This window comes from Panthera leo, chromosome E1 (assembly GCF_018350215.1).
Source record: "Panthera leo isolate Ple1 chromosome E1, P.leo_Ple1_pat1.1, whole genome shotgun sequence".
Taxonomy (NCBI): domain Eukaryota; kingdom Metazoa; phylum Chordata; class Mammalia; order Carnivora; family Felidae; genus Panthera; species Panthera leo.
Window position 1 is genome coordinate 59059986 of NC_056692.1, and position 19170 is coordinate 59079155.

Sequence of the window (19170 nt, forward strand, 5' to 3'; positions counted from 1 at the left end):
TTTTAAGTTTCCCTCGTGTCATTTTTGAGCGGTCGGGATTTTCCACCGTCAAAACATAGCTTTTGTTTTGCTTTCCAGTTTACGCTAAAAGCTTGCTTCTCGTCCCAGATTTTGCAGGTGGCGCTGTGGTCCTGCATCTGTCAGCTGCAAGCACAGAGGCCACAGGAAAGGGTCTCCTTACCGTGGGTGCACGTGGCTTATCAGCATTTCCGGAGCCGACTGCAGAACTTTTCCCGAATCGTGACCACCTGCCCCCAAGTCCTACAGATGTTACTCTACAACGTCATGGGAACCATAAGGAACGACAGACTGGACGGACCCGAGCTGGTATGGCCTCTCCCGGGTTCGTTTGTGCTCACGGTCTGGGCTTGGCCTTCCTGGGGCAGGTGGGGGGCAGGTGGGGGGCAGGTGGGGCAGCTGGGTGGCAGGTGGGGGGTGCTTCCGTGGCCGCCCGGGACGGGAAGCCCCAGGAGCCGTGTTCTGCCTGGGAGACCTCTTCCCGGGGCCGTATGCCCGGCTAACACACAAATGTTAGGAACACATCTGACCAATGCTTCCTATATCCCGGGACAAGAGGGGAGTAGGCGACGAGCCTGGAACAGAAAAACACGGGCTCACAACCTGGACCTCTGGGCTTAGGATATTAGAGCAGCCACAGGGAGCGCTGCTTAGTCAGGGGTTTGTTCTCTGTCCACCCGCCCCCCCCCCCCCCCCCCCCCCCACCTTCCGCCAGACTCTGGATGCATTTGCAGCGATGGCCTGCACGGAGATGCTGACAAGAGACATCCTGAAGCCCAGCCCCCAGGCTTGGCTGCAGATGGTGAAGAACCTGTCCATGCCGCTAGAGTTCCTGTGCTCGGACGGGTACCTGCAGACCTGCGGGGAGATGGCCAGAGATGTCATCAGGGAGGTCAGGTGAGGCCAGGAGCCCGGCCCCCACCGGCCCCTTCCCCACGGGCTCATGGGGTCCTCTTGCCACAGAAGAGGGTCCTCTCTTAATGTCTGCCGAGTCTCCTTTACCGCCAGGCATCATGCCAACGCTGGAGACGAAACGGACGACAGGGCATTCAGGGAGCCCCGCGGGGGGTGGGGGCGTGGAAAGGGGAGCAGCAGAGCCTACGGTCCCTGCAGTCCCCGCAGGAGAAGTGCTGGCAGAGGGGAGCAGCAGGAAGGGGCCCTGGGCGGGCGGCAGGGCCGCGGGGAGGGGACGAGCAGTCAGGGTAGGCATCCCGCGGGGGCACGTCCCGTGCCGGCCTTCCAGGGTGAGGCGGGACTCCTGACCCCGAGTCTGCGGGAGGGCGTGGGGGACACGAAAGTGACTGGGGGCGGGAGCACGCCGCAAAGGGCTCCTCCTGGAATCTTCCGTCCGCCTTCACCACTTCCCTGTCTCGGATCCCTCCCTGCACCCTTGTCCTGCGGTCTCAGGCGCTATTGTCCCAGCCCAGTGACCGACCACCTGCTCTTACAGAACCCAGTGGAACCGCATTTTCCCCGTGGCCCTGTTCGTGGAGCACGTGCTCCTGGGGATCGAGAGCCAGATCCCCGAGCTGTGCGAGCTGGTGACCGAGTACGTCTTCCTACTGAACAAGGTGAGCTCGGGCTCGGCAGGTGCACTTTCCGGGGACGCGGGAGCTCCCGGCCTAACCTGCCGTCACCCGCGGGGTGAGCGTCCTTCCCGCTCTCTGCCCATCTTACCTGGGAGCGCAGCGGGCGCGCTTCCTCCGCGGCGGCCGTCAAGCCTGTGTGTTTGCCATCTCCGTGGCCACGCGCTTAGCGGAAGGTGATCTCTGCCTCCGTTACCCCGGGAGCTTTGCGCGAACGCACCTAATGGTGTCAGCTGTCCGGGCTTTGACGTGCAGGCCGCACGCTCCGAGGAGGGCGGGTATCGGTGGTGGAAACGATAGGCGAACTGACGTGCCTCTCGTAGGACAGCGGGAGCCTCAGCAGTCGGGGCCGCGGGCCGCTCCCCGGGTCGGGGTGTCCCTGCTCCTGCGTGCTGTCCCTCTGTCGTCCTCACTATACAACCTCCACCGTGTGCTCTGAGAAGGCTGTTCCTGCTGTCGCCACGGGCCGTTTTGAGAGCACAGCCCAGAACGTGTCCACCCGCTTGAGGTCGCAGCTCGCCGTCCTGAGCGTAGTCACAGCCCCCCCTGGCCGCCAAGGAGGCGGAGAAGCCCCTGGTGGCGGACTCCTACAGCCCGGTGGAACCTGGAGGCCGTTTTCAGGGAGGGAAGAGTGGAGAAAGAACTCTAGAAAACGCTGGCCTCTGCCACCCTGGCGGCGGGACAGGCACGCATGACTCCCTTCTTCCCGCACAGAGGCCAGTCCCGCGGGGCCCCTAATAGCCAGGTGACCAGCTGGCTAAGACATGAGTCATCCGGCCCCTGCACGCCGGTGTGCACGCACTCAGGCGTCGTCAGGCCCGGCCTGTGGGCTGATGTTCCCCAGAAACGTCATGGGCTTCTGGCTGGCTTTCCAGTGAGATCCACGCGTGAGTGACCACGGCTAGAGGTCTTTGCTCATTCATTTTCACACCTGAAGGCTCTTGGGTCTGTGGCCTCAGGCGACGCTCGTCCCCTCCAAGGACAGCCTTGAGCCCACTCGCATTGCCTGGAAGGCTGGCTCCTGTGGTCTGCCCGGAAGAAAGTCTTAACCGGAAAGGCGAGGGGCCTCAACCCTTCTCTTCTAGTGAGGCCGCCCTAGAGTTGGCCTGTGCCAATAGTCAGCAGAGCCTCCCACAGGACTCTGGTAAAAGCTGCAGAAGGGTGGATATTCTGAGTTTTCTCAGTTCTGATAGAAAGGATGGGTGGGTGGGTGGATAGGTGTAGGTACATAGGTAGGTAGATATAGATAGATACGTAATAGATGGATAATAGACGAGACAGATGATAGGTAGATAGATACTAGGTAGATAATAGATGGTAGATAGATAGATAATAGATACAGGGAGGGAGGGAGTTCTCTTGCTCTGTGATCCGCCTTCCACGGTGTCACGGATGACAGTCTCACCGGATGTTTTGTTGACTTGCCAGTCTGTAACACTCTATCCTTACCATCCACTGTCCAACCACTAGACTGCTGCCATTTTTTTTTTTTTTTTTACTGTGGGAAGATACACATCACATAAAACTTGCCATTGTCACCATCTGTAGGCGTACAATCAGGTGGCACTGATTGAGTCACACCGTCGCACAACCATTCCGCACTCTCTGTCTCCAGAACTCTTCTGTCTCGCAAGACTGAAACTCTGCCCCCACTGAACACTAACTCCCGGTTCCCCGCCCCGGCCCTGGCGCCCACCATCCTCCTTTCTGTCTATGGTTTTGAGAACTCTAGGGACCTCACAGAAGGCGAACCCTACGGCATCTGTCCTTTGGGGACGGGCCGATGTCACTCTGCATGTCCTCAGGGCCCACCATGTTGTAGCAGGTGTCAGGACCGTCCTTTATAAGCTGAATAATATCCCATTGCGTGGATGGACATAGTTTGTTAATCCAGTCATCCACCGATGGACCCTTGGGCTGCCCCCACCTTCTGAAAAGAGGAACCCTGCCGTGAACACGGGTCTGCAAGTGTCTGAGTTGTGCTTTCAGCTCTTCCGGAGACGAACCTAGAAGTGGAAGAACCTAGAAGTGGAACCGCTGGGTCGTATGGAGACTTTGTGCGTAACTTTTTGAGGAGCCACCGAACTGTTTTCCACAGCGGCCTCACCATGCCTCTCCTGCCAGCGACCCACCGAGGTTCCAATTTCTCCACATCCTTGCCGACACTTGTTACGTTTTGTTTTGTTTATCATAGCCGTCCTGATGGGTGTATCCCTTTGTGGTTTTGCTCTGCTGTTTCCCTAATGACCGATGACGGCCAGCATCTTCCTAGGTGCTTACGGCCCAATTGTACGTCTTCTTGGGAGAAATATCTCTCCAAGTCCTTTGCTCCCTTTCGAATTAGCCTGTTGATTAACAAATCAAATTTAGCAGGGTGTTAAAAACCTATCCCATTTCTTTTTTTTTTTTAATTTTTTTTTAATGTTTATTTATTTTTGAGACAGAGACAGAGTGTGAACAGGTGAGGGGCAGAGAGAGAGGGAGACACAGAATCTGAAACAGGCTCCAGGCTCTGAGCTGTCAGCACAGAGCCCGATGCGGGGCTCGTACCCACGAACCGTGAGATCATGACCTGAGCCGAAGTCAGACGCTTAACCGACTGAGCCACCCAGGCGCCCCAAAAACCTATCCCATTTCAAAGTAAGATTAATCCTGGGAATTCAAAGGTAGCTCAGAATCATAAAAATCTATAAATGGTATCAGTTACATATCGAATTAGAAGGTCAGCTCTAAGTGATCATTTCAGAAGGGACAGGAAAAGCATTTGGTAAAATTTATGAAGTGGAAAAAAGATACTCGTGGCAAACTGAGAATACAAGGAGTTCCTTGTTACGCTGTTAACGCCCAAGGGTATACGTAACATAAAGATATCTATTGCAAGCCTCATGCCTAAGCCCAAAATTCCAGACGCACACCCACCAGACTCTTAGCTTGTATCGTTGAAGATGCACATTTCCTAAAAACTAGCATCTCCACTTGTGAATACAAACCCTAGACACTTCCCGCTGCTACTCAGACACATGGAAGGATGTTGGGTACAACACGGTGGGGACATTCCAGATGCCCAGGTAACCAGAAAGCAAGGAGCTGGCGTGTCTGCCGGGGGGTGCCATACAGCGGGTAACATGAATGATCAGGACTTAAAAACACTGAAAACAATAATGTGATCCTTATGCAGGCGTGCAAATGTCCTGCACGCGGGAATGTCGGGGGGCCTCTGTGCGAGGGGAAGGAGAGCAACGCTATCAGAAGGGCACCCAGGGACTTATAGCCGTATCTGCCGTGTTTGGTTTCTTGAAAAAATCACCTAAAGCAAATATTCCAAAAACGCTAAGAGTTCTTAAAGCGTGGGGGTGGATCCTCATGTGGTCATTACGTCATCATTTCAAGTTTGAAATCTCTCGTCATGGGAGAAGCGTAAGCCTTAGAAAGGACAAGAGAGGAAGGGGGGGGAATCACAAGTTGCACATCTCGTCCTCCCCCCCCCCCCCCAAAGCAGCATGATAACAAAGGACATTCAAAGCTAGATAACTGCTAGAAACAGAAAGGCCTTACCCTGCAGGCAAACACCACAGCCCCGCCCCCAACTCCAGCCCAGTGGCCGGAGGTGCCCGATGTGCGCACCGTGTCGCCCGGGGCGTGTCGTGCTGGCTGGCTGAGCTCTGTCCCTCTTCACTGCTCATTAGCATCCTTGTCACTGCCCCCCGTCCCTCAGTGTCTGCAGGAGAACTCTGACATCAAGACGTACCGGCCCTTCGTTGCCGTGATGGTCACTCTTCGTAAGTGTAAGGACCAGGTCTGCAAGACCCTCGCCAGGTGAGACCTTTGGTTCGCGATCCCTGCGGGAGACAGCCCTGCACGTGTGGCACCTGTAGCTTCAGAACCGGTCACCCTTCTTGGATCCTAGGGTTGAGATTCAGCCGTGCCCCGTCTGCCTGGGAGACGCACAGGACCCGGTGTGCCTGCCCTGTGACCACGTATTCTGCTTGACCTGCGTCAAGGTCTGGGTCATCATAGGCCAGATGAGATGTCCTTTGTGTTTAACAGACTTGCCAGAAAGCTTCTCTCCAGCAGTGTCCCAAGAGCACAGGTAAATCGCCCTTTCTTTCTCTTGAGCTTCCTCTTTTTCTTTCTTTTTTGGCAAGTACAGTATTCAGAAATATAAACCGTATTAACCTTAGAAAACCTGACTTCAGAGGTGCCTGGGTGGCTCAGTTGGTTAAGCGTCCGACTTCGGCTCAGGTCATGATCTCCTGGTTCGTGGGTTCGAGCCCCCGTGTCGGGCTCTGGGCTGACAGCTCGGAGCCTGGAGCCTGTTTCGGATTCTGTGTCTGCCCCTCCCTGCTCTCACCCTCCCTCCCTCTCTGTCTCTCTTTCTCTCAGAAATAAATAAACATTTTTAAAAAATAACTTAAAAAAATAAAAGCTGACTTCAGAGAACCATCCTAAGAGAGACGGCCACTTGCGTAGCTTCATAAGCACCTAGTGTCCCGAAATGATTCTCTCCCCGAGACACACGTGAGCATAGATTTGGGAGATGACCCGACTAGCGGAAATAAATCAGAAAGTCATAAATTAGATAAAGCCGTCACGAGACACCCGAGGAGCTTAGGTGGAAGAAGTTTGCCTCCCCCCCAACCCGAGGTGCCAGCTGTGCCTGGCCACATGTCCTGCGGGCCAGTGGTTGGCATCGGGAAATGCTCGGTGGGCTCAGAGCCTTCCGCTGTGCCATTGGTGACTCAGCAGCCTTCCCTTCCCGCCCCCCTTCCGATAACCGCCCGAAGGCGGGGCACACGGCCAGTCTAGCGGGCGGGGTCTTTGCAGACTTTAGCAGAAAAGGGTATCACTGGCTGGTGCAAATGATCAAGGGGCCCCTAGAGAGCAGTTTGCACCCCGTCCGGCCGTTTGCACCCAGCTCTGAGTTTGCACCCAGCTCTAAGCGCCCGTAGCAAGGAGATACTTGTATCTCTTTACTGAAGAACACGAGGTGTCCAGCCTGGGCAGGGATCTGGGGCACGCTCTCCAAGCACTGACTGTGCCTCCCCACCGTGTTCCCCTAGGAATGCCATCAGGAAGCACGCCTGTATCCGGCAGATGTGTAACAGTTTCTTCATAGACCTGGTCTCCACCATATGCTTCAAGGATAATTCCCCACCAGAGAAGGAGGTGATAGATGTTCTGCTAAATTTACTCTTTGCGCAAAAGGAGCTCTTAAGAGGTACCTCCCAAAGTAAGTTGCTTTCTGCCCGTAGACCGAAATAAATCCTGGCTTCCTCCTCTGACTTTTTTGTGTCCGATGTGAATAATGAGCTACCCCCTCTCTCTCTGGTTGAAGGGCACCGTGAACACACAAAATCTCTCTCCCCCTTCGATGACGTTGTGGATAAGACCCCTGTCATCCGTTCGGTGGTGCTGAAACTGCTTTTGAAGTACAGGTAAGCACAGCCAGCCTGGAGTGAGCTTCTAGAAGCTGCTTTGGGGGAGCTTTTTCAGTGGGGCACCCCCTGGTTGTGTGTGTGACGTCTTCGGCTGTAAGCATTGAGTTCAGCGTAGCTACGAGGCACCTTGTTGGGGGAAAGAAGACGTGTTTTGGGCAGGGGAACGTGTTTCACGTGCGAGAACGCGTGAGCCCTGCGGTTCTGAGCCTCCTCGCACAGCTATCTCGTTTGGGGATTTGGGGGGATGGACGGTAACTTAGAGCGGCCCCCCGCCCTCATCGTCCTAGGCGTCACCTACATTTTGTGTCAGCAGTTACATCTGTCTGCTTCTGTGAAGGGACAGAGACGCCCACGCAGTGCCAAAGGCCAGCGGTCGTGTCAAATTATGGTATTTCAGAAAATGCCGAGAAGGCTGACCTGTGTCCCAAGGCTTCTTTCAGAGGACACTTAGTGTCCCCGGCCTGTGCCCTGGCTTGACAAAGCATACTTCGAGGCGACGGCAAAGTCAAGATGCTACAAGAAAAGTTCCAACAGACGGGGTGCCCTGGGTGGCTCAGTCGGTAAAGCGTCCGACGTCAGCTCAGGCCGTGATCTCACGGTTCGTGGGTTCGAGGCTCGCGTCGGGCCCTGTGCTGACAGCTCAGAGCCTGGAGCCCGCTTGACCCACTGAGCCGCCCGGACTCCCCTAAACGTTATTTATTTATTTATTTATTTATTTATTTATTTTTTAACGTTTATTTATTTTTGAGACAGAGAGAGACAGAGCATGAACGGGGGAGGGGCAGAGAGAGGGAGACACAGAATCGGAAGCAGGCTCCAGGCTCTGAGCCGTCAGCCCAGAGCCCGACACGGGGCTCGAACTCGCGGACCGCGAGATCGTGACCTGAGCTGAAGTCGGACACTTAACCGACTGAGCCACCCAGGCGCCCCGACGTTATTTATTTTTAACACGTGTGCGGTGTATGTTTTAAACTAGTTGATAAGTATTTTCAATTTTTTTCAGTTTTAATTTGGACCGTCATCAACATCGATAGATGGAACCCACATCAACAAAGCCCTTGGGGTTCTGTGTAATTGTTAAGACCGTTAAAGAGTTCTGAAGCCAAGAAGGCTGAGAACAGCTGGTCTAAAGTACAGAATTATATTCCTCCAATATTGTGCTAAAATATTTTCAGTACAACCATGTTATAAAGTGTATGTACACACGTCTGTATTTATACAGGAGGAGAGAGATGGATAGGTAGGTAGGTAGACAGATAGATACTTTCTCTCTCTCCCCCTCTCTCTCTCTTTTTTTTTTTTTTTTTTTTTTTTTTGCAACACGAGACCTGAGATCACCAGGTACCATATGTCTCTTTCCGTAGCTTCCAAGAAGTGAAAGATTACATCCAGGCTTACTTGTCCCTTTTGGAGGAGAAAGCGTTCTTGACTGAAGATAAAACTGAGCTGTACATCCTCTTTAGCACCTGCCTGGAGGTAAGCGAGCCGTCAGTACCCTGAGCTCCTTCTGCAAACTAGCTGGACCACGCGATCTGTTCAGTGGAAAAGTGTCTCTGAAAATTTACAGAATATCATTTTAGTGGGTGAAGCTCCGCTCCACACACAGAAACACTGCTTCTGCCCCCAGCAGTCATGTGTTCTGATGTGTCCGAGCCTGGGCGAGAGGAAAACACCACTCCTCCCAGGTTAACCGTGCTCATCTCCGCAGGTGGAGAGGCTGTGGCTGTGATTGCTTGTCGTATTTCTTCTCTCCGTACTTTCGCTATTTGCAAAAACGTTACGATGCACATGAGAAAATCATATTATACGACGTTTTTTCTTCCTCAAAGGTTTTCTCTTCCCCTCCTTCTTGCCCCTAAAATAAAAAGGGTTGTTTGTTTTCCATGATTCAAAACAGGTACCTTCAACCTTACGATATTTTTTTTCATGTTTATTTATTTATTTATTTATTTTGAGCAAGAGAGAGAGAGACAGAGAGAAAGTGTGTGTGTGTGTGTGTGTGTGTGTGTGTGTGTGTACGTGTGTACGAGTTGGGGAGGGGCAGAGAGAGAATCCCAAGCAGGCTCCACGCTGCCAGCACAGAGCCCGACTCAGGGCTCAAACTCACAAACCGTGAGATCGTGATCTGAGCCGATATCAAGAGTCAGATGCTCAACTGACCAAGCCACCCAGGCTCCCCCAAACTTACAATATTTCTGTCTTGTTCTCCGTGGTCACACTGTGGGAATTTTGGAAGGTTGGGGATGTGCATATTAAAAAGAACAACATCCTGGGACACCTGGGTGGCTCAGTCGGTTAGGCGTCCGACTGGCTCAGGTGGTGATCTCCGTTTGTGAATTCGAGCCCCGCGTCGGGCTCTGTGCTGACCGCTCGGAGCCTGGCACCTGCTTCGGATTCTGTGTCTCCCTCTCTCTCTCTGCCCCTCCCCCGCTCGCACTGTCTCTCTCTCTCTCTCTCTCTCTCTCAAAAGTAAACATAAAAAGAAAGAACATCCTTTTTTTCCCGGTTCTCTGTTCCCTAGGATTCCATGTACGAGAAGGTTAGCGCCCTCTCTAGCAGCGAGGGCCAGAAGTGCCTGAGAGAGGACGGGGTGTTCCTGGACACCTACTCAGCACGGCGCAGCCCCGAGCCTGCCGGCGAGGCCTCAGTAGACCACCTCCAGGAGATGGCCAGGATCCGCCTGTGTCTCAACAGGGCCTCTGACTTCCTCTCCGGGCTCCAGGAGGGCTCAGGCAGGTCTTCGTCCGCACCCCTCTCCACCCCAGGCCTAGAGAGCTCGTTCTGTGGGAATTCGGGAAGCAGAGCGATCCCGGTCTGCCCTGTGTCCCCTCCCTTCTGGATCGGTCAGCACACTGTGAGTTCCGGACGCCAGGGCCCGTGCTGTTCGCGCCTGGCTCCGGGTCCCGGACGAGTGAGCAGTGAGGACAGCGGGCCGCTGGGCCCTCACGCCTGTCTCGTTGTGCTCTGCAGAGGCGGCCGAGGACAAGCAGCACTACCTTCGGCAGGTGGAACGCTTCTGCAGGCAGGTCGGGAACGACTGGTACCGGGTGTACCTGGTGCGGAAACTCGCCAGCGAGCGGGGGATCGAGTTCGTGCAGCGCCTCTCCCGGCCGGGCCACCCGGCGCGGTGGGTGTTTCCCCAGGCGGTCTTAGCGCAGCAGGTGAGTGGCGCGGCCTCCCGTCCTGGCCTCGCCCCCCCCCCACCCCCGCCGGTCCAGCCCGGTCCCCGGTGCCTCCCTGCAGCCAACCTGCCCAGGCTTGTGGTGGCGTTTCGGCGGCCTGCCCTGGGGGACAGGTGGGCGTGTGCACTTCTGGTTTGTCCCCTCCCTGCACAAAAAGCTGATTTGGGCCTCGCCTTTGATCTGGCGTGATGTGGGCAACGCAAAAGAACGAACGTTTGGCTTTTGCTCTTGCAAATGAATAGTAACCAGCTAGCAGAAGTCCTTTCTCTCCCGCGTGGGCAGGGACAGGAGGCAGGAGAAAGAGGGTAAAAAAGCTGTAGCAGTTTTGGCTCCGGGGCCCGTTCCCGGGGTGACAGAAATGGCACTCGGCATGCTGGCTTTCCGTGTTACCTCCGCTGGGAGCCTGGCACGGGCATCCTTACGGCACTGTTGTCTGTGCTCCCAGCGGGGACAGAACACAGCGACACGGTCAGACCTGCCTCTTCCTCCCCAGTCCTGCACCCACTCCCCCCTCCACTGCGCGAGGAGGCGGCCTGTCCCAGCACAGCAGGGGACCGTCCTGCCTGGGGCCGGACCTCTAACCATCGCCTGGGTCCTCTACCTGTCAGGGCGGTTCTTTGCTGACCGTGTCCCCCCACGTCCCCACTGTGATGAACCCGTGTCCCTGGCCTTGCAGGAGGATCACTCAAGCCAGATGGACCGGTACCTGGTGCACGGTGACAAATACAAGTCCCTTCGTGACGCGGTGGGCAAAGCCGTCCTCGAGTGCAAGCCCCTGGCTATTGCGGCTGCTGTGAAGGTAGGACGGCCCCTCCTCCCTGCTTCCCTCGGTACCAAATGGCGCCCCAGAGCCGAGTCATGTGTCCACGGCCCCCGCATGCCTGGCCGAAACAGGAGGATGTTAGTAACCGAGTTAGGGGACAGATTCGCTTGACCTTGCTGACCCGCCCGGTAGGGGCCATCAGCAGCCCCTATGTGACAGGGCACATGTTATTTCCTGTGAGACCCTGCTTGAACATCACTTCCTCTGAGGTCACCCTGATGGGAGGTGCGGGGGCAGAACTGGGGACGATGCTCCTACCTGTGCACGGTCGTGACTCCCGTCGGTGCTGACGTGGGCGGTCATTTCCTTAACGAGGCAGGGAGTTCATTCATAGAGTCACCTTCGAGCGGTTCTGGTCTTGCTTCCTCTTGGAGGCCCCGTGTACCCTGGGACTGTGCCGGGAAGCGAGGAAGTAAATACACAGCCTCGCTCTGCTCGGTGGGGGCGGTTTCCAGGAATGGCGGGGTGCTCAGAAGGAGAACAGCGGTGCTCTCTCTTACGTGGGTGCCAAGCGGTCTGATAAACGCACTGAGCTGCATGGCGGAATGTCTATGAGCCGGGCGGCCTCAGAGTCCTTGGCCAGGGGCCGCCCTCGAGGTGCGGGGGGTGGCGGGCGTCCAGGTCTCGGGAAAGGCTGTCCCGCCTCCCCCTGGTTTAAGGCCAGAGTCAGCAGGACTCTGGCCCTCAGTCGGACGTGTGTAACCGAGCCTCACCGGCGTCCTCGCCTCTTCAGGTCTCCAGGAACCCCGGCCCTCAGCAGGCGGCCCACTTACTGTTAGCGCTTTTCAGAGAGGTCGCCACTTTGTACAGACTCCCTGATGCAAACCTCCATCCTAAGCCAGAGGTGAGTGTGCACACTCGGGACGGTGCTCACAGCCTCAAAGCCCAGAGGGACTTTTCTTGAATAGAAGTAAAAACCACAAGGGTGCCCGGGTGCCTCGGTTTGTTGAGCGTCCGACTTCGGCTCACGTCCCGATCTCACAGCTCGCGAGTTCGAGCCCCGCGTCGGGCTCTGTGCCGCCAGCTCGGAGGCTGGAGCTGCTTCGGATTCTGTGCCTCCCTCTCTCTCTCTCTCTGCCCCTCCCCTGCTCACGCTCTGTCTCTGTCTCTCAAAAATAAATAAATACTTTAAAAAAAAAAAAAAAGGAAGAAAAGTCAAGAATATAAGATACTGTTTACAAAGCAGAACATCAGAGTTAGCCCTGGGATGTGTGGTGCTGTGTCTGCAGATGGAAATTCTCTCATCTGGATAATCTCCCCTCAAATGGTGACAATCAACCGTATTTTCCTTCCTACTCGATATGTGTCTGGATCGAAGCGTGTGGCTAGCTTAAGGAGCCAGTGTTAGCCTTCACGTCATCGTCTTTGATATATTTTTCAACATGTTTTCTCGCCAGCAACGTGAGGCTCTCAACAGCTTCATCGAGGAGAGCGAGGTCCTTTCTCATCAGGATATCAAACTTTTCGCAACCTCCCTCGTGGCCGACACTCTGCCCTTGCTGAGCACGGGTGCCCGGGACAGCAGCCTCGAAGGCACGGTGGCAGAATTGGCCGTCCACGTGGCCATCCTCCTCCTGTGCGGACACAGCGAAGTCTTGGAACCCCTGAGGAATCTGGCCTTCTCCCCGGCCACTATGGCGGTAAGCCCAGGGGCTGGTTGTCACCACAGAGACCGAGGCCGTCCCTGGGCACCCGTAGAACCCGTGGTCGTCCTGCGGTCTCCTCTCTGCCTCTGTCTCACTTGACGCCTGAGCCCCCAGCGATGGCGAAGACCTTGCCCTGTGTCATCGCGCAGGGAGCCCTGTTCTGTTTTCCCCGGTGGAGAGCGTTGAAGCGGGCTGCAGAGGCCGCTTCCCAGCCCCAGGCGGTGGCAGCCGGCCGCGCGCCCACGTTCCTGAAGCTTCTCTGCTCTCTTGGCTTTTCAGAGCGCTTTTCTTCCAACGATGCCGGAAGACTTGCTGGCTCAGGCTCAGAACTGGAAGGGTCTGGAAGGCGTGCACTGGTACAGTAAGTGTCAGTCCCCGCGATGTGACCCGGGGCCCACGCGCTTTGTGCCCGAAGGTCCCAGACACCTGGCCGGTTCCGCCATCGGTGCTTTCGCAGAGCGCGGCGCCTGCTGGCCGCGGACGGGGCGCATCAGCCCCTTCCTGAGCGCCCGGGGGAGGGCGCGCTGGGCACACTCTTCTCTCCCTGGGACATGAGCCACACCAGAGGCCCGGGCAAGGGTCAGCTCACGCCACGGCCCAGGTTCCGACCCAAAGAGAGTTCTTTTTTAAATACAGAAGCGGGGGGCGCCTGGGTGGCTCAGTCGGTTAAGCATCCGACTTCGGCTCAGGTCATGATCTCACGGTTTGTGAGTTCGAGCCCCGCGTCGGGCTCTGTGCTGACGGCTCAGAGCCTGGAGCCTGCTTCGGATTCTGTGTCTCCCTCTCTCTTTGCCCCTCCCCTGCTCACACTCTGTCTCTCTCCCTCTCAAAAATAAACAAACATTAAAAAAAATTTAAAAAATAAAAAAATAAATACAGAAGCGGGAGCCCAAACGATGGCACCTGTAATTCGTGTAAACTTTGCTGTTGCCTGAGTAAATCATCCTTTTAATTAATTAATTTATTTATTTATTTATGTTTGAGAGAGAGAGTGAGCTGGGGAGGAGCAGAGAGAGAGAGAGAGAGAGAATCTTTTTTTTGTTTTTGTTTTTTTTTAACATTTATTTATTGAGAGACAGAGAAACACAGACTGTGAGTAGGGGAGGGGTAGACAGAGGGGGAGACACAGAATCCGAAGCAGGCTCCAGGCTCTGAGCTGTGAGCGCAGAGCCCGATGCGGGGCTCGAGCCCACAAACCGCGAGATCATGACCTGAGCCAACACCAAGAGTACGTCAAGAGTCGGACGCTTAACTGACTGAGCCACCCAAGCACCCTGAGGGAGAGAGAGAGAGAGAGAGAGAGAGAGAGAGAGAGAATTGTAAGCAGGCCCCATGCTTAGCACGGAGCCCAGCGTGGGGCTCAGTCCCACAACCCTGGGATCCTGACCTGAGCTAAAATCAACAGTCGGACAGTCAACCCCTACCGAGCCACCCAGCCGCCCCTATTTATTATTCTAAACAGACACAGCCAGGACTTGCCCAGCCCCCCTCCTTTTTTTTTCAGTTTATTTATTTATTTTTTTATTTTTTCGTAATCTCCCAACGTGGGGCTCGCACCCACGATCCTGAGATCAAGAGTCCCACACTCTTCCCACTGAGCCAGCCAGGCATCCCCTGAGCAAAGAATCCTTTTGAACTGGGTTTAAAAAGTTGTTACGAAACACGCTCCTCAGAAACAAAAAAGTTGAAAGAGAAAGGAAGGGTGGCTCCCGGGGTAGCCCGTGGCACGAGCCCATGAAGGGAGCTTCTCTGCGTGTCCGATCAGGCCCACGCGTGTTTTCACTGACGTGCTCTGCGTCCTGTGGCTGTGGCTGCACCGGAGAGGAGAGTGTTGGCCTCCTCTCTTAACCTCGGGGCATGGGGTGGAAACTCAGCAGCCAACGTGTGTCCTGTTCTTTCAACAGTGTGTCCCAACGGTCACCCCTGCTCTGTGGGAGAGGTGAGTCGTGGTGTCCAGGGAGGGGGGCGGGGCCCAAAAGGTCTGTTCCCGCAGATCTGAGGCTGGAGAGGCGGGCGTGGAGGAAAAGGTTGATGAGGGTCTTGACCTCTAGGAGAGCGCAGACCCTTTTGAAGGCTGTTGAAGGCGACCAAGGGCGCCGCGGGTCTCCACACGTAACCCTCTACTGGGGGGCTGTGCTGGGCCATGTGGGATGTGCTCGGGTGCGGAGCAGTGTTCCTGGCTTCGAGTCACCAGATGCCAGCAGCACCCGTGTCCCCAGCGTGACAACCAAAAGTGTCTCCAGACGTTGCCAGAGTCCCTGTGGGAGGCAAGACTGCCGCTGGCCGTCCTTCCCGGCCACTGCCACACGGGATGCGTGACACGTGTCTTTCTGTAACGGCAAGGTGTTGGCTGGTCCGTAGTCTGGATTACTAGCCCAGGGAGGAGATGTGGTCTAGATACCGAGGGACAGGAAGAAGACCCCCAGGATTATAAGCCCTGGGGGAGAGGGCTGCGTGCACCCCGTCTCTGCATCCCGTGGCACCCGGCCGGGGCTCTGCTCGCTCAGCAGCAGGCTGTTGAATTGAACAAGTAAACGAGAGACCTAGAAGAGAAAACGCGTCCTTCCCGGGACCGCTCTCGGCTCCGACGTTCCGCGCTCTGGGGCTTGAGGCTGGTCTGGCTGCGATTCGCAGTATCCGGGAGCACACAATCTGGTTTGGAAAAAAATGAGGTTGTGGAAGGAGCGAACCATATGTTTGTTTTTTTTTTTAAATAAAAAAAATCCCAACAGAGTTGGGGAACTGGGTTTGGAGGCCGCGGCGGTGTTCCCGGCGCAAGACGACAGGGCCCGGGCGTGGGCAGTCGGGGCAGCAGGGAGGAGCCGTGAGCGCGTATCAGTCTGTCCTGCGCAAAGCCCCCGTGTCCTGGCGCGCACCACGTTTGCACGGAGCACGCGCCCCGGGCCCCACGGCTCCGGCAGCCCCCCGCACGTGCCTGCCGTCCAGCGCGGTCCTCGGCCTCCCGCGTGGGCGTGTGCGCCTGCAGCGACAGTCGCCCACAACTGAGCGTGGCCCCGTCTGCGTGTGTCCTAGTGTGGCCGGCCGATGGAACAGAGCCGCTGTGTGGACTGCGGGGCTGTAATTGGCGGGATTAACCACAGACCTGAGGACGGGTTTCTTGCTGTCACGTAAGTGAGACGGGCATTTCGTTTCAAAGCGATCCGACTACGGGTTCTGGAGCCTGATTCTATTCCAGCGGGTAACTTAATACTGAATACAGTATTAATAACTTGTGCATTTGGGCCTGTCGGATCTCAATGCCAAGGTCCCTGTGGTCATGGAACAGTGCGGTGTCCGCTCTGTCACTGGCTGACTGGCCTTTTTTTTTTTTTTTTTTTTTTTTTTTTTTTAATGTTTATTCTTAGAGTGAGAGCGGGGGAGGGGCAGAGAGAGGGAGACACAGAATCCAAAACAGGCTCCAGGCTCCGAGCCGTCAGCACAGAACCTGACATGGGGCTCGAACCCACAAACCGCGAGAGCATGACCTGAGCCGAAGTCGGACGCTCAATCGACTGAGCCCCCCAGGTGCCCCTTAAGTTTCTGGGCTTTTTTATAGAAATTTTGGTTTTTCAAAGATTTTATTTATTTTATCTTTTGAAAAGCGTATTTCTTTATTTTGAGGGAGACAGAGACAGCATGAGAGGGGGAGGAGCAGAGAGAGAATCCCAAGCAGGCTCTGAGCTGCCAGCACAGAGTCCAGTGCGGGGCTCGGACATACGAACCGTGAGATCATGACCTGAGCCGAAGTCAGACGCTCAACTGACTGAGCCCCCCAGGCGCCCCTGACTGGCCTCTTCTCTGTAAATAAGGCCACACATGGATACATACTTGCATTAACACCTGTCATTCGGATGTCTTCTGTTCGGGCCTGGGGCGTGGCCCCCGTACAGATATGCTTGCCATACGCAAGTGACCTGGTTCAGAGCGACAGTTAAATCTGCGAAGCCACAAAGTGGGCATTTTTCTATCTGAGCCCACGCCGTCTCACTTGGAGCCTCTCAGCTGCCACCACTATTTGTGGGACGTGAAGGAGACAGAGTCCCCTTATCAAATAGTCCTAGGCTGGTGTCCTGATCCCAGCCTTCTCTCGAGAGGAGTGTGGCTCTCCGTGCTCCCCCAGAGGGCAGCTGGGGCCCCTCCGTGGCCATCACATTTTCGCTAGTCCGCTGCCATTAGAGTTTAAAATATCCTAGCCTGTTATCGCCACAAACCGTCGGAACGTCCCAGAATCTCCAGTATTTTTGCAGCTGTCTGTCCTGCTGTGCCTCCCACCTGGGTGCGACACGAAACTCTTGGCCGGGCCTTCCATCCCATTTCTGATTTGGGGAAAATGAGATCGGGGTGCACATGCCCCCGATGTCCACGTCACGTGTCCCTAGCCTACCTACCCCCCCTTCAGGGGAAGGAGCAGGTGCGGACCCCTGTCTGGACGCGCGGCTCGGGGGCAGCACAGGCGGCCGCTCGGGTCGGCCGCCTCGCGCTGAGAATGCCTCGGGCTGCCGGTCAGACGGGAAGGTGAGGCTTGGAAGGGGGACGCCCCGAGGCGAGTGGTCCCGGCGACGAGTACCATGGCACCGTTCTCTTCCAAATGCGAACCTCGTCCGCACGGCCCGAGAGTCCGAGGTGTGCCCCTGGGGCTGAGGAGAGATGACCGGCTTCAGTCTCTACCCTGTCTTCTCTCGTCCTCTCCAGAAACCACGCAGACAGAACGCAGACTGGCCACGTGCTGGGAGTCGCGCTGGGCAGACGCGAGACGGTGGCGTCCGACCGACAGCTGGCCCCCGCGGTCTTCCTGCTCCTACGACTGCTCACCCACCTGGCCATGCTCCTGGGGGCGGCCCAGAGCCCCGAGGTACAGCCCGCAAGCCTCACGTTCGGTCGCGAATTTGCAACGACCCGCGAGTCGTTTTGTCCAAAAAGTGCTGGCCACCTCCTGCGGGTCAGGAGTACGTATTTGTTGCCAAATCCACAAAGTAGCGTAAGGTTCACACCCCCCTCGTTTCCCTGCTGGCGGGGGGCCCTACCCATCGGGTTCCGTAAAATCCATTTTCTTTGTTTTTAATTTTTTGAGTGTTTATTTTTGAGAGAGATACAGAGCATGAGCAGGGGAGGGGCAGAGAGAGGGAGACACAGAATCCGAAACGGGCTCCGGGCTCCGAGCCGTCAGCACAGAGCCCGACGCGGGGCCCGAACCCACGAACCGCGAGATCACGACCCGAGCCGAAGCCGGACGCTCAACCCGCTGAGCCCCCCAGGAGCCCTGGCAAAATAAGTCTTATTATCAAAGTTTTAAACAAACAGTCCGCGTCTCGGTGCACACTGGGAGCGGGGAGGCTACTCGACCGCGATGTTACCCGTGTCTTCGCTGGAGCTAGGGGGAAGAAAGCGCAGCGCGTCCCCTCGAAGTTAATGAACCATGATGGCCGACCGTTGGACCCGAACGTTATTTGTTTTGGGTTTGCGTGCAGTGTAGCTTTTAAATTTTTTTTTTTTAACGTTTTATTTATTTTTGAGACAGGGAGAGACAGAACATGAACGGAGGAGGGTCAGAGAGAGAGGGAGACACAGAATCCGAAGCAGGGTCCAGGCTCTGAGCTGTCAGCCCAGAGCCCGACGCGGGGCTCGAACTCACGGACCGCGAGATCATGACCTGAGCCGAAGTCGGCCGCTCAACCGACTGAGCCCCCCGGGCGCCCCAACGTGCAGTGTAGCTTTAACGAGCTAGGGATGAGGCTGTGGCCACGTGCTTGCACACGTGACCGTACAGACGTGTGCCCTAACGCGTGAGGGACACAGCGTGTTTTCAGCGAGCTGAGAGCAGGGCCGCGTGGGCCCGAGGTCACGCTGACGATGTCACAGGGTCACTTTCGCCGCCCCGCCGCCTCTGTGTGCGCGGTGCTTCCGCCCCTCCCCAGCGCCCTCTGACTCGGCACCGGCCGTCCTTCCTGGGGGCGTGTGCCAGGCCCACCGGCCCCCCGCAGACAAGATCTCGTGTCCCTCGCAGGCTGTGATAAACATCATCAAGCCTCCGGTGAGGGACCCCAGAGGGTTTCTGCAGCAGCACGTCCAGCAGGACCTGGAGCAGTTGACGAGGACGCTGGGCAGGAGCGCCGACGAGGCCATCAACGCCGTGCACCTCGTCCTGCGCAGCCTCCTGGGAAGGCAGCGCCACCCCTCCGGCCAGAGTGAGCTCGAGGGGCGAGGGGGGTGGCTGGTCACTCCTCACGACGCCGGGGACGGATAAGGGAAGCGGGGAGGGGTGTGGGGACGAGCGGAGGGAAGGGCGGCTCTTGTCTTTGCATTTTCCCCACCGGGTCAGCACGTGTGCACAGAGGCGTCACATGTGTGCGCGCGTGCGGGGAGGCCGTGCGTCGTCCAGGACGGGCAGGGCGTCTGAGTCCCCACCGTCCAGAGACCAGTGTCTGCTCCTCTGTTGGGACTTGTCCTCTTTGGACCCCTGGCCTGTGTGGCCCCTTC

The 19170-nt window shown here is 56.4% G+C and overlaps 1 protein-coding gene across 2 annotated transcripts in view; it reads left to right on the plus strand.

The window, feature by feature from the left end:
- RNF213 (ring finger protein 213) overlaps window positions 1-19170 on the plus strand; it is a 105081-nt gene that overhangs the window by 74347 nt on the left and 11564 nt on the right. For both annotated transcript variants that reach the window (XM_042917029.1, XM_042917030.1), the window contains 18 exons: window positions 109-327; window positions 734-915; window positions 1469-1589; window positions 5320-5420; window positions 5512-5694; window positions 6665-6834; window positions 6940-7039; window positions 8407-8518; window positions 9564-9774; window positions 10013-10203; window positions 10901-11023; window positions 11781-11891; window positions 12445-12687; window positions 12973-13054; window positions 14598-14632; window positions 15727-15821; window positions 17386-17545; window positions 18698-18878. In XM_042917029.1, coding sequence (XP_042772963.1) covers window positions 109-327; window positions 734-915; window positions 1469-1589; window positions 5320-5420; window positions 5512-5694; window positions 6665-6834; window positions 6940-7039; window positions 8407-8518; window positions 9564-9774; window positions 10013-10203; window positions 10901-11023; window positions 11781-11891; window positions 12445-12687; window positions 12973-13054; window positions 14598-14632; window positions 15727-15821; window positions 17386-17545; window positions 18698-18878 — 2620 coding nt within the window. The remainder of the gene's footprint in view (window positions 1-108; window positions 328-733; window positions 916-1468; window positions 1590-5319; window positions 5421-5511; window positions 5695-6664; window positions 6835-6939; window positions 7040-8406; window positions 8519-9563; window positions 9775-10012; window positions 10204-10900; window positions 11024-11780; window positions 11892-12444; window positions 12688-12972; window positions 13055-14597; window positions 14633-15726; window positions 15822-17385; window positions 17546-18697; window positions 18879-19170) is intronic.